This window comes from Hyla sarda, chromosome 11 (assembly GCF_029499605.1).
Source record: "Hyla sarda isolate aHylSar1 chromosome 11, aHylSar1.hap1, whole genome shotgun sequence".
Classification (NCBI taxonomy): Eukaryota; Metazoa; Chordata; class Amphibia; order Anura; family Hylidae; genus Hyla; species Hyla sarda.
This window is the reverse complement of record NC_079199.1, coordinates 70865678-70881261: the sequence shown is the minus strand read 5'-3', so window position 1 is coordinate 70881261 and position 15584 is coordinate 70865678. Positions and strand designations below refer to the sequence as shown.

General features: G+C 42.0%; 1 protein-coding gene across 2 annotated transcripts in view; it reads right to left on the bottom strand.

The window, feature by feature from the left end:
• Nucleotides 1-544: 544 nt before the first annotated feature.
• SH2D2A (SH2 domain containing 2A) overlaps nt 545-15584 on the bottom strand; it is a 258266-nt gene continuing 243226 nt past the window's right edge. For both annotated transcript variants that reach the window (XM_056546543.1, XM_056546544.1), the window contains one exon: nt 545-1388. In XM_056546543.1, coding sequence (XP_056402518.1) covers nt 1227-1388 — 162 coding nt within the window. In that variant the 3' untranslated portion in view covers nt 545-1226. The remainder of the gene's footprint in view (nt 1389-15584) is intronic.

Genomic DNA, 15584 nt, shown 5'->3' with positions numbered 1-15584 from the left:
AAGAGGGGGGGGGGGGGTCAGTAAATATATAGGGGGGCACAGAGAGGTGTACATATATATACAGGGGCACAGAGAGGCACAAAGTGGGCACTATTAATGTGTGCAGCCATACACATGAGGAGTCTGTGAAGAAAGGCGCCTAAAATGTTTAGCAGGTTCTTTGGAGACGTGTCTTCATGATGGCCTCTAATCAAAGAAGACGTAGCTTGTGAGTCAGTAACTGTAATCCCTTATAATGGCTGCAGAGCCCTTGCTAGTATCGACCTCTGTATGATCAGTATGTGGCACTATTGTTGAATTGTTAGGGAAGTTTCACAGTATTTAGATTAGGGTGTATTAGAATATACCAGGGTGCAGTGCAGTAAAATACTGTACAGCACAATGTCTTACTGCACTGCAATCTGCTTTAATCTAATTAAAAATATAATTAGAAAATAAAATAAGATTAGGGACAGGCCCTGGGAGCGTATTCGGGGGCGGGCCACGTGGTGGAAGGGCGGGGGAGGGGAATCCCAGGCCTTGAGCTGTGTAAAGGGCCCTGAAATTTCTGATGGCAGCCCTGCTCATCTGTTTAAAGGACAAGACACAAAGCTTCTTTCATTTTTGAAAAGGCCTGTGAAAAATTAAACCAGCAATTTGGTTTCTATGGGCAATTTTTCCTCTGAACATGTTTTGATAAATCACCCCCAATGTCCTTTGGACAGATGAAAAAAAAAACTGGATCTTGAACTGGAAATGATTCTATTGAACCACAATTCAAAAGCAATGTCTGATTTTCATTAGTTAATTTTCAGTACATTTTTATTCATTATTTTTGTAAGTTTTATTTCAGCAAGCTGTTGTTTTTCCTGTCTTGAACAGAAGTGTACCAACCACCTATTCCTCATCAGTAACTGTTTAAATAGTCTGTGTATGTTTGAGTCAATGAGCTCCAAAGTCTGTTCACAGGAAGACCTTGTTGTATACATTTGAGTGATACTAAATATAGAAAGTTACTAGGAAGGGAAGATCAGTTCACAGCAGATGGTTTCTAGGTAAAAACTGGATTTTGTTTTTCCTACTCTGCTGATTTTGACTGGATTCACAAACAGCAGATTTGTTGCAAAAATGTCATCGTTTGTTACATTTATCTTAGTAGGGCAGAAATCCATGTGTTTTTTTTTTGTCTTTTTATTTGCCAAAACAATCTCAAACGTTGTTGTACTATCATAAAACACCAGCATTTGTCATCTGACTTTCTTTTTTTGTTTATTGTCCTTTAATTGTTCTACAGAGTTTTCTGGAATCTTCTCATAGACATTTTCCTCATATAGACCAGATAAACCTGCATGTTGCAAATGGCCCTTTCCATAGGTTGGGTCATCTAGCTGGATGGCATGTGGCTTGATCTGTTAAAATGAAAAGAATGTTATTTTATAGTAAAATGATTTGTAAAAATAAATACATATTAAATAATAATAAGGGAAAGTTATACATTTTTCATGTGATAAGAAACAGATTTATGTACGTTATTTCAGGAATGGAATGCTATAGAGCCACTATTGTAAACTTTTACACCACCTGCAGTTTCTTCATGGTATTGCCCTACACATTGCTACAGAGGTGAGGGTCACTACGTATATGTAGGGAGAAGCCACTAGATTACAGTCACGTTTCTCAGCACCTCTAGAGAATGCAGCCTGTTGTTTGTTAGTGAAAATGCAGTAAGCATAAGGCCCACATTTGTGAGTATACCAAAGAATTGTGCAGTGTTTAGGCTGTTTCCACTTGTTTTTTTTTTTTTCTGGCAGTTATTGGAAAACTGCCACTGCAGGTTTTGAGCCAAAGTCAGAAGTGGATCCATAAGGGAGGAGAAATATAAGTCCTTCCTTTATTTGTCCTATTCCTTTTGAATATACTTATGGCTTTGGCTCAAAAACTGCAGTGGCAGTTTTCCAAAAAATGCCAGAAAAAAAAAGACAAGTGGAAACTTAGCCTTAGAGCCAATTCAGTGCTACAGTGTAAATGACGAGAAGGAAATTTCTTCACGTCTCTGGAGGTTTATGGTGGATCCTGTGATGTTCTTTCATGTGAGAATGATTGGCAAAACCTGAAATACTTTTACTCTAGTATTTACTATGTGCTCATACATGTTCTATTAATATTACTGTCCCTGACAATGATTATGTCATGACCGACTGGGGGGATAAACTGACCCTAAAATTGTTCTCCCTGCCTACTTGCCCATCCACCCTAAACGATAGATCGACAACTGGGCGCCGGTCCCTTCCTGTGCTTTAGTGCAGTGGCGTATAAACACATAATATACATAGTCGGTCACTGAACAGAATACAAATACTAACAGGGCAGAATCTAAACTCACAGACAGAGCAGAATGTAGTGAATTAACAAATAGTTCATAAACCGGATATCAGATATACAGGGGACATGATAAAATGAACAAGACTAGGCATGATCTGAGTATACAGCAGAATCCAGGAGATCAAGGGGATAAACAGAAGAACTGAGAGTCAAAACACTAAACTGAACAGGCAACATAGAACACTGTTCACAAACAGGTACAAAGGACAAAGATCAGATCAACCAAACAGGGTATAAATATAGGACACTGTTCACACTGGGACACAGAACATACAAACTGGACTCCCCCCTCCACTATAGGAGTAGCCATTAATAATAAAGCCAAATAGGCTACTGGCCAATGGACACACTCCATCGTGTGGACAAAATGCTGACCCAGTAGGAAACAGAAATATAATACATGAAACACTAGACTAGAACCGGATGAGTCTGAATAGACTCCAGAATACCCAACAGGAATATAACATACAGAGCACAGGGTACAACTAGACTCAGACACAGTGTGAACACAGTAGTAAAGAAAAGGTCGGCACTTCTGAGTGGTGCTGGTGCACGAGGAAAAATTATGATGCAATGTAAAAAGGAGGTCCCAGCACTCACCGATGCAAGCAAAAAGAAGATTTATTGTATATCCAAATCACAGGACGCGTTTCGGCACTTAGCCTTCCTCTGCTGTCAGCTGGATCACTCGCAGGTGCCAGTTATATGCACGAGGAGGCTCCCATAAGTGACGTCACTTCACTGGCCGGCACGTCGGGAGTGACGTGCCGACAGTGGAAAAATTGCATACAGCCATTAACGCCTCCAAGAGCAAAATTGAGAGTGTGGAACTACAACTACAGGACTGTCTGAGCGAAGAGGAGTTTAAAATCCTCAAAGACAATTTGGATCAACAACTTGAGACCTGCAGAAAAGACATTGAAGCCACTAAACGCCAGAAATTCCTCAGGGATACAGAGGACTATTTGAATAAAAACGTTTATAGATGGCAAGACTCACAAGGGAATGCCCGCCCATTGGGGAGATACACAGGTGGTGGATACCATTCCTCTGGCTCCAGCAGCAACCAATCAGGCGGTCAACAAGCACGCTACCCTTTTCCCAGGGCCCGGGGAGGGCGCAAACCCCCCCAAAAAACGTGGAGGGCAGGCCGCCACCACAGACACACAAGTTCCCCAAGTACAGACCCGAGCTCATGTAGGGATAAATCCATTGTCATCAACATCTCATCCAAACCTCTCAACACCACACAGCTCAATGTACTCCAGAAGGGCTTGTCCTTCTGTCCGACAGGCAAATTCAATACATTCCAATTAGATCTGGCCTTAGACAGACTGTATCGCAACGTTAGGTTAAAAACGCATTTTTCCAATAACCCTATTTCAGAAGCACCACCAAGCCAGAATGATGGTACACTGACACTTCAGCAGTTTGGCCTCAGGAACAAGAGCAGATATAACCCTCCACATACATACCACCCTACTGAAACATTCATCCAACTAGTCCAGCAAGAGGTGGAAAATATGACCACCAGACACATGTCTAATACACTGGAAATTAGGAACAACTTATCCAGGGAAGAGAGGAAGGCTTTACAGGACCTGATGAGCGATGGCGATCTTACCATAAAACCGGCCGACAAAGGGGGCTCCATTGTCATCATGGATACCCCGGCCTATGAAAAAGAAATTTTACGCCAGCTCTCTGACAGCTCCACGTCCAAGCTTCTTCCGGACAACCCCTTGCCCAAAATACAAAAAAAAATCAATAGTCCTGTAACACACTTTCTAGAAATCGGAACTATAGATGCCAAATTGGGGACCTTCTTTATTAAGGAATTTCCCATCACACCCGTGATATATATTTTACCAAAAGTCCATAAGACATTAACCAACCGCCCAGGACGTCCCATCGTGGCATCTATAGATTCCGCTCTCAATCATCAGTTACCCTGGAGAAAGCACTTATTCCCTTGATCAGACAAACAACATCCTTTTTGCTAGACACATCTGAATTTCTCTCCATCATTAGGAACATCACTGACACCTCTGACAACACCTGGTTAGTCACAATTGACGTAGTCAGCCTCTACACATCAATAGCACATGAAAAAGGTATCAGAGCGACAGAATGGCTATTACAAAAAACACATACAATGGCACCCAAAAAGACTTCTTTATTTCACTACTCAAAATTGTACTATATGACAATTACTTCATGTTTAAGGACAAGTTCTACCTACACATACGTGGCTCGGCGATGTGCGCGAAAGTGGCCCCCCCATATGCAAATGCCTACATGGCTTATTTTGAAGAATTTTTTGTATACAACCATCCAGCCTTTCAACGTCACGCCAAAGTATGGCGTAGATATATTGATGATATTTTTTGCATATGGGATGGGCCACGTGACACCATCATGTCCTTCCTTACCTCAATTCTATATGGGAGGAGTTGCAATTCACCCTCACACTCAGCCAGGAATCCATCCCCTTTCTAGACACCTTGGTCCAGAAAGATACACAGGGTCACATCACCACAGACCTGTACCAAAAAGCAACAGACAGGAACAGCCTTCTACATTTCAGTAGCGCGCACCCACATAGCATAAAAAAGGCGATCCCCAAATCTCAATTCAAAAGAGTACAGCGCATTGTGAGTGACCCAGACATACAATTGACCAGACTCAACGAGATGGAGTCCAGATTTAGAGACAGAGGGTATCCGGAACATATCCTCAGAGAGGCCAGAAGTGACACTCCACGTACCAGAACACAACCTACCACTCAATGTATACCATTCGTACGCGAGTTTCATCCGTGTACACCTAAGATAGACAATATTGTACGCAAACACTGGCACATATTGCAAGAGGCATATCCTAACATTCCTGAGTTCACCTTACCACCATTGATTTGTAATAAAAGAGCACCAAATTTATCCAACAGCCTGGTGTGGGCCTTACCCAAACAGGAGGAAGACATATCCACACAGAGACTCCTCACATCGAGGCACAATGGTACCTTCCCCTGCCTTCAATGCTCCCAATGCTCTAATGTGTTGAAGGGCGACAAGATTTCTCATGCCCACACGGGCAAAACATATAGGATCAAGGGATACCACACATGTCTAAGCAAAAACGTAATCTATGCGATAAAATGCCTGTGTGGATTACTATACATAGGGGAAACCATTTTAATGCCTCAGAAATTCCCAGTGGGTGATAGAGCCCATGCAAAGCAAATAACAAAAAACCATACAGAAGCGTGACTACAGATCTAAAATCATACATTTTATTGATACAAGGGATGAAAATACACATATGGGCAAAAAATCCAAAATATGGACAGTACACAACAACTGGGGACACAATGAGAGCGAAGATAATAGGCAAATCTCACCCCAAATGGCTAAAATAAAGCCAAGATGCAAGTATACAGAACAGCTAAGTGCAAATGAGGAAAGTTCCTTCAAAATAAACAGTACAATACCGAATCCCAGAATGAATCTTAAATAAAATATTACCAAGTGGTGAGAGTAGAACGGGGAGATGAGACGCCACTGGGAAACCATGCAGACAATTAGGGATAGAATTAGCAAACATAAATCCACTATCCGTTGTGCCAATTATCTATTACCCGTTCCATTTCATTTCAAAGAAAAAGGTCACTCCATCTCCCAACTTAAATTCCATGTCATCGAGTAAGTCACCCTGCCTAAAAGAGGGGGGGACATAAAAAAAAATGCCTATTATTAAGAGAAGCCTTTTGGATTTACACCCTGCAAACCTTGGGACCTATGGGGTTAAATAGAGAATATGAAATAACTAGTTTATTGTGAATCCTTCCCTGAAATCTTGTTCTTTCTTTTTAGCTATCACAAGCTCGGTCTGAGTCTGGCAACCGGGTAGGTGGGGTTTCATAGTCTATCCCCTCGGCTGATGGGTATGTTATTACATATGATTTACTGTATATGATCTGCATGCCATTACATTTGACCTCCTTATAATATGGTTTGGCTACGGATTATTATGTTGCCATAATGCTTATGCCTATTACAATTTACTCTTTTTTGTATCATTATTGTGACCACCAGTTGATTGTCGGATTTTCCGTGTTTCAGGATGATCATATGGACGCGATGCTGTCACTACTAATTTTCCTGCTCATGCCTGATACTACGTCTGCTTTACAATTCTTTGCTTATACATATACCCTGCTGGTGGATCCTCTCTGACTCCTATTCAGTGAGTGCCGGGGGAGCGCGAACAGCACCGCGATCGACCACAGTGAAGTGCTATCTTACGTGTCACATTACTTGATGTGTTTCTGCTTCCCCGCTGCTATGAATAGCAAGATGATGCTCAAGCTTTGTCCTTGCCACTATGTATACTTATACAATGTATCACACTGTATTTGTTATCTTGCATACATTACATTATTTATATGTTACCATGACTACGTGACGTCTCTCCCAACGTAAAGTGACGTCACTTATGAGCGCCTCCTCGTGCATATATGTGGCGCCTGCGAGCGATCCAGCTGACAGCAGAGGAAGGCTAAGTGCCGAAACGCGTCCTGTGATTTGGATATACAATAAATCTTTTTGCTTGCATCGGTGAGTGCTGGGACCTCCTTTTTACAGTGTGAACACAGACAGAGCAGAACAAACAAACATAATCCTAAAACCGACTAATGTAACACAGACTAAAATACAAGGAGCATGCACTATAACCATGGCTAAAAACCCAGATAATGACAAGATAAATACAAGGTAAATGTTCAAACAGACATAGCAGTATTGCACTCAATAACCATCACCAGAATGCAGGCTAAATTACTCCACCCGAGTTCTCATTCGTTCAGAGAATTAACTATTCCCTATCCAGGTGGAATAGCAAACTGCTCTGAACAAACTAGTGTGTGAATACACACCTAAACAGAAAAATACAAAAACAAATACATGAACATTACAGATTAATGCCCTTATTTATCATGTGCTACAAATATATAACAATTATTATTATTATTATGATAGTATTTTCTTTAAGTTTATATATTACTAAACCTTCTACGATTGGACACATTTCTTTTACTTACAATAGGCACAGTGCCCATTTGCCCTGGATATTACTTGGTTAGCACAATATTTTCATGAATCTTTGTTATGTAAATAGTACCTGAAACACTTATGGAGTGGGTGCATAATAAATGTAACTATAAATTGTGCACTTTGAAAGTATTTACCTTTGGGTATATCCAAGCATCGCAAATTTGAAATGTGCTGCAGGACTTTGTCTCTGTGATGGTTAAATCCATGCACGTATTGTATAAACAAACTTTTCAGCTGTATTGCTGGATTATCAGATTATATCTACATATGTGAATATACCATAAGGCCTCAAAGATCTAATGGAATGTTGTATGCGTTTTTCAATTAATTATTTTCCTATCAGCTAGTTAGGGACAAACTTCAAATGGCACATAGGAATTGGTCATTCTTTTCACCAAAATTAGGAGTGGGATTAGTCTGACTGTAATATATATATATATATATATATATATATATATATATGTAAAACTCAAAGTGTATGTGTGTGTGTGTGTGTGTGTGTATGTTCCACAATCACGTCCAAACGGCTAAAGATATTAACATGAAACTTGGCACACATGTTACTTATATGTCAACAACAAACATAGGATAGGTAATATACCCTTATTCACCCCCATGTTTTGTGTGTAATCCTTTGTTTTTTTTTTTTTTTGTAAATGTATGGTAAATGGCAATAAAAATAAATAAAAGAAAAATAAAAAAAACTACCCCCATTTGTGCGGGTCAGGTTTTTTTTTTTTTTTTAAAGTCCCAGGCAAATCAATGGGAAATGTATGTTTCCACATGACTTCCGTACGGCTGGAGACATTTCAATACCTGGTACACATATTACAGGTCAGGATATGAGGACGGGATGGAAGGTTGGGATAGGAGATCGAGATAGGAGGACGGTATGGTCAGGATAGGAGGTCGGGATAGGTGGTCGGGATAGGAGGTCGAGATAGGAGGTTGAGATAGGAGGACGGGATAGGAGGTCAGGATAGGAGGATGGGATAGGAGGTTGAGATAGGAGAACGGGATAGGAGGTCGAGGTAGGAAGACAGGATAGGAGGACTGGATAAGAGGAAGGGATAGGAGGTCGGTGTATGTGGACGGGATATGGGGTTGGGATATGACAACAATATATGAGGATGGGATATGAAGTCAAAAGCTTCCTCTGTTGATTTTCTTCCACAACGAGGTTTAGGAAGGAAAAACCAGGCAACGCCGAGTACCCAGCTAGTTTACAAATAAAGCAAACAAAACACAAAATGCTCAAAATAATAGCCTCATTGCTAAACCCCCGCAAATTTGTGTGATGTTTATTTTAGAAATTAAACTCTACTATTGGAGTTTAAAACTACAGCAATAGAATGACAAACACTAACAATGTAGCTCCCATAGTGTACCACAAAAACATATGCTCTCAGGCCTTGTATGATTGAAATGACCCCACTTGAGCTAGATATATAGCTACATTTAACCTGTGTAACCTTATATTTCATCAGAACATTACATGTTACTGGGAGACTAAGAATATACCATGCTTTCCAGCACTGCCAGGCAATTACATTGGTAGTGGCTTCATTATAGAACGTGAGCTTGTATAATTCTTAGAGCTGAGATCCATGCCTCAGTTTTATTTTGTCTGTTACTTACTTGCGTTCTCTAGCAACCCTTTTATTCTATAAAATGAAGATTTATATTAAATGAATGGTAACTGTTCATGTAAATACTTTGAGTCCGAAGCCTAAAATACATCTATTCTAGGATTATGTGTTCATACATGTCCTGTTATTATTGTCACTGATAATAATACATTGCATTATTTATGTATTATAATATACCATTTTCAATATAGTATTTTCTTTTAGTTTATATGTTAGTAATATTTGTATGATTGGATATATTTATTTTCCTTACATTTGGAACAATACGTGGTTGCAATGTATATTATTGCGGGGTAATATTTTCCTGAATCTTTGTCATGTATGCAGTAACTAAAGCACTTATAGAGCGGGTGTAAAATAACTTTAACTCTAAGTTGTGAACTTTTGAGAATATCATGGTTTACAAAGAAAGAAAACAAAACTCAGAATGCTCCAGGGACACACAGTAACAGTTTGTAAGGTTAAAAAAAAGACGAGAGTCCATCGAGTTCAACCTAGAGACTTAATATTAGGCAGTGGTATCAATGTTATGGCTGATAGGACACAATATTAGAGAGTGGTATTAATGTTATGGATTATGGGAGACAATATTAGAAAGTGGTATTAATGTTATGGATTATGGGAGACACTATTAGAGGGTGGTATTAATGTTATGACTGATGAAACATATTAGGCGGTGGTATTGATGGTATGGTTGATGGGACACAATATTGGAAATTGGTATTAATATTATGGCTGATGGGACACAATATGAGAGAGTGGAATTAATGTTATGGCTGATTAAATATATTAGGCAGTGGTATTTATGTTATGGCTGATGTAACATATTAGGAAGTGATATTAATGTTATGGCTGATGGGACACAATATGAGGCATTGGTATTAATGTTATCGCTGATGGCACACAATATTAGAGAGTGGTATTAATGTTATGACTGATGAAACATATTAGGCGGTGGTATTGTTGGTATGGTTGATGGGACACTATTGGAAATTGGTATTAATATTATGGCTGATGGGACACAACATAAGAGAGTGAATTAATGTTATGGCTAATTAAATATATTAGGCGGTGGTATTGATGTTATGGCTGATGTAACATATTAGGAAGTGGTATTAATGTTATGGCTGATGGGACACAATATGAGGCAGTGGTATTAATGTTATGGGTGATGGGGCACAATATTAGGCTTTGATATTAATGTTAGAGCTGATGGGACACAATATTAGGAGGTATAAATACTGACATCTAACATATACACACTATTCAGTGTATTCTGTAATTAAAAATCACCTGAAAAGAAGTTAGCAGAATAGTTTCTATGTAAATATTTATCTACCATATACACATGGAAAGAATTTAGCTGTTAGACTAGAATACATATAATTACATATAGCTATCGTTTATGCCTTTCAATCTGCTACAGCTGTTTGTTCCTGTAAATTATATTTAACTTTACAAATGTACAAAAGAAAACATCTTATTTTATTAAATGTGTTTGATATATGTTTCAAAAACTATATAAAATGTATTTATTCCTACAAATGTAGAAATGCTCAAACATCTGGAATGCATTTAACTGACATTCACTTCCATTTAGGAAACTATGCAACATCAGTGAATGTGGGAGAAAAGGGGGCGAAGCTATTCAGTCTCTGATAGAAAAGGGGGCATGGTACCTGTCACTTTTAATTACAGTGGGCGGTTTGAATAAAGGTGTCCCCTTTACACTACTCATATGTTATGGAAAAATGAAGGAAGTCATTACAAAATACAGTTGGTCAAAGAAAGAAACAATGAAAGTACAAAAACAGGACACAAGGCATAAATGTACATACATCCTGCGCCCACTCTAGTTCTATGACGTGTTGAAGAGCTGGGAGAAAAAAGAGAAAAAGGAACACGCGCCCCTAGTGCGGTACTGTAAAATATTTGGCAGATGTAAAAACTTACACTTACCACAGGATGATGCACTGAGGGCAACATATAGCGTATCAACAGACAATGCCCTGTATGCAGCCCAGATCGTCCGGTCAGGTCCTCGCTCACTGGTTCAGAATAACAGCAAAGTGGCAGAGATAAAAGTAGATCTTCGTCGGGGACAGTTACAGTTGAAGGAAGGTGACGGTTTTCGTGAGTTCACTTCATAAGATTTAGTTAAAGCACAAAAAACAAAGCATTTCTTGTCCGTAAAGGGCACTTCATCAGGCAATGTGAATCAACGTGTACATTGCCTGATGAAGTGCCCTTCATGGACAAGAAATGCGTTGTTTATTGTGCTTTAAATAAACCTTATGAAGTGAACTCATGAATACCGTCACTTTCCTTCAACTGTAACTGCGCCCGACGAAGATCTACTTTTATCTCTGCCACTTTTGCTGCTGCTGTGTTGAAGAGCTGAGCATGCGTCATAGCGGGTTGGTCATGTTTACGGTGATGCCCGTCATTAAGTCCTTGGACACCGCGATCAAGGTTGATTGTGGTGCCTTCTCTGCCCTGCTGTTTTATTATGGTTACAAATAAAGTATGAAGTATTTTAACCCTGGAGCTTGTGAGTGCCACTGTGCTTCTATATATTTTGCACTTTGGCTCACAAACTTGTTGAGCGGCTTTGGATTTATTATGCTCCTGTACGATTCAATTTATTATGCTCCTGTAGGACCCATAAGCAGGAATAGTGACCAGTTTTCACCTCCACAAAAGGAATAGTGGCTGTAGCCTGCAACTTCAACAACTTCTGGACTCTTTCCTCCAGAAAAATAGGCACTTCTCACAGTTTTTCCACTCATTTCTAATAAGCTTCAGAACTTGTTTTTTATTTGCTCCTAGGCCAGCAAACAATACACCCTGCACCAATTTAATCTCATGAACCTCAAAAATATCCATAGTACTTTTGACAGCCTTTAGCAGCTAATAGAAAATGTATTTGTTATCCTTGGAAGATTGGCTTTGTGTTATTAGAAGACAATTTTTTGGAGCACAAAGGCAGGTGCTTAAATTTGCCAGGTGTCTTACCCTTTGCTCCCTAGAAGACAAAAGGATGATACCATCAAACCTATTGGCCCAGCATCCCCATACCAGACCACTTACTGGGCTGGGGATCACTTTTTGCTCCACAAAAATCGGGGTAAGAGGAGATCTTACCTCGAACAGAAGACCTTAGATCAGGTGGCTTAAGTGGGAACGTCCCTGTCATGTTTGTCTGTCAATCAAAAAATCTAGCAGTCCATTTCCCTTCAGGCATGCTTAGAATCTGGAGAGGATGTTCCAGTGATACAGGGTCCAAGGAGATGCACCATAGGAAAGAAATTTTCCTGGAGTAGGACACAGGCATCACCAGAAGATTGTGAGTGTGGGGCCATGGTGCACGCTTGAGAAATAGGCCATCACCATAGAGAACCAAGCATGCACGCCACAAATGAAAAACAATCCCCTGCTGGAGGAACCAGCTGATCAGAAGCACCCAGCCCTATAGAACCAGGACCATAGAATAGTTGCAAAGACATGGACATGGGGTAGGGAGCCCCGGCATGGGATTGAACTAACAGTTACCAGACCCTGCCCCATAACCTCATGGGGCACAGAAGTAGGGAAAAGGGTCCTGACCAAGGTCAGAAACAGCATAAGTGGAAGGAAGGTTAGGCCACAATCAACACTCCTCTCCCCCTCTTTCCAGGACAGAACCATTTACCAGATGCTCAACTCGATCACAGACACTCACCAAATTAATTGTTTAAATAATTGTACTGGTCTCCAAGAGACCTCTGTGCCCTGCCCTATAGGGACAGGAAAATGGGAAATAACACTGACTAGAGAGGCGAGAAGGGGTCTTTTTAATATCTATTTTCTTCCTCCATTAGGGTATGGGGGTTAAGTCCTGTGGTGCTGTCATAGAGGACAACTTGAGAAATGTATTTTTTATTATAAACTGTAGACACACCAACATCTCTGAGGAGCTACTGGGTCAGCTGTTGAAGGAAAATTTCCCTGGTTAAGGGCTGTACTTTAGAACATAGACTGGAAGCTGCTGTTGTAAAAAAATGTATTTCTGGGATTAACAAGTGTCGGAGCAGACTGGAGGTAGGATAGGTTTTTATGGTCAGTAAAGATGTTCACTGGGTGTACTGATCCTTCAAGTAAGTGTCTCCACTCCTCCAGAGCCAACTTGATGGCGAGCAGTTCTCTGTCTCCTATGGAATAATTTCTCTCTGCAGGAGATAAAGTTTTAGAGAAAAAATCCACAGGTAACAAACTTGCCTCTCGGAGTCTTTTGCGTGAGTACGGCACCAGCTCCCACGGAGGAGGCGTCTACCTCCAGGTAGAAAGGCTTAGAAGGATCAGGCCTGGACAGGACTGGAGCGGTGGCAAAAGCAGACTTGAGAGCGCAGAAGGCCTCCTCGGCCTGAGGAGGCCAAGACTTCGGATTTGCCCCCTTCTTGGTCAAGGCCACGATGGGTGCCACAAGGGTAGAGTAATGCGGGATTAACTGTCTATAATAATTAGCGAATCCGAGAAACCGCTGTATGGCTTTAAGGCCAGAGGGACGAGGCCAGTCCAGGACTGCAGAAAGCTTGGCAGGATCCATTTGTAGTCCTTTGGCGGAAATGATATAGCCCAGGAAGGGTAGACTGGTGCTTCTCGAATTTAGCATAGAGACGGTTCTTCCGCAGACGGGAGAGTACAAGACGGACGTGCACGATGTTGATCCAAATTTGAGGAGAAAATGAGGATATCATCAAGATAAACTACTACACAGGTATAGAGCAGGTCTCTGAAGATGTCGTTAAAGAACTCCTGGAAGACAGCTGGAGCGTTACAGAGTCCGAAAGGCATGACTAAGTACTCAAAATGACCGTCTCGGGTATTAAAAGCCGTCTTACACTCATCACCCTTTCGAATACGAATGAGGTTATAGGCCCCCCTGAGATCCAACTTGGTGAAGTACTTGGCGCCTTGTAGACGGTCAAAGAGCTCTGAGATCAAGGGAAGAGGATAACGATTCTTGACGGTAATCTTGTTTAGACCTCTGTAATCTATACAAGGACGGAGGGAGCCGTCCTTCTTGGTAACAAAGAAAAAACCAGCCCCAGCGGGGGAGGAAGATTTCCTTATGAAGCCTCTCTGCAGATTTTCACGATTGTACTGCGACATGGCCAGAGTCTCTGGTGCTGAGAGTGGGTAGATTCTACCCCGGGGTGGAGTAGTACCGGGCACCAAGTCGATAGGACAGTCGTAAGGTCTATGAGGTGGAAGAAATTCGGCCTGCTTCTTACAAAAAATGTCAGCGAAGCAGTGGTAAGGCTCCGGGAGACCAGATGGCGGAGGGATGGCGGAGGGTTGCGGTGGATGCTGGAAGATAGGAGCCAGACGAGGAAAGCGTCTGGGACGAGCACTTCCCTTTTCCTGTAGCAGTTCCTCTCGTCTCTCAGCAAAACGCAGGTCAATCCTGGTGGCCAAATGGATAAGGTCACTCAGGTTGGTAGGCACTTCTCGTGCGGCCAGGACATCCTTTATGGCGCTGGACAAGCCTTTCTTAAAAGTAGCACAGAGCGCCTCGTTATTCCAGGAGAGTTCTGAAGCAAGGGTACGGAAATGAATAGCATAGTCTCCCACAGAAGAACTCCCCTGGTACAAGTTCAATAAGGCAGTCTCTGCTGAGGAAGCCCGAGCTGGCTCCTCAAAGACACTCCGGAATTCCTGGAAGAAACTCTGGACACTTGCAGTGGCTGGATCGTTGCGGTCCCAAAGCGGTGTAGCCCAGGCCAGGGCCTTCCCAGAAAGCAGGCTAATGTCAAATGCCACCTTGGCTCGCTCCGAGGGGAACTGGTCAGCCAACATCTCAAGATGAAGAGAGCATTGGGACAGGAATCCGCGGCACAACTTGGGATCACCGTCATACTTGGCCGGCATGGACAAACGGACTCTAGAAGTGGCGGCGGCCACCGGCTGCGGTGGTGAAGCTGGTGCAGGCGGAGACAGCGGCTGCTGCTGCCCTGGAAGAAGTTGCTGCAGCATGGCGGTCAACTGTGCCAGTGATCTGCTCCGACTGCTGGGCCACAACCGTGGTAAGGTCCGCGACACTTGGCAGGGGCACCTCAGCGGGATCCATGGCCGGATCGTACTGTTAGGATCCGGACTGGTAGCCGGAAGTGGTACTTGAAGTGGATCCCCTGTGTCTGGGGATCGGTTCTAAGTAGTTACTGGTTTTCACCAGAGCCCGCCGCAAAGCGGGATGGTCTTGCTGTGGCGGTAACTACCAGGTCGTGTCCTCCGGTAGCGGCTCAACCTCACTAACTGCTGAGACAGGCGTAGTACAGAAGGGACAGGCAGAGGCGTAGTCAGACGTAGCAAAAGGTCAGGGCAGGCAGCACAGATTCAGAGGCGGTAGTCGTTAGCAACGGGTTTGGCAACAGGCAAGGAGTACACAGTAAACGCTTTCTCTTGGGCACAAAGGCAACAAAGA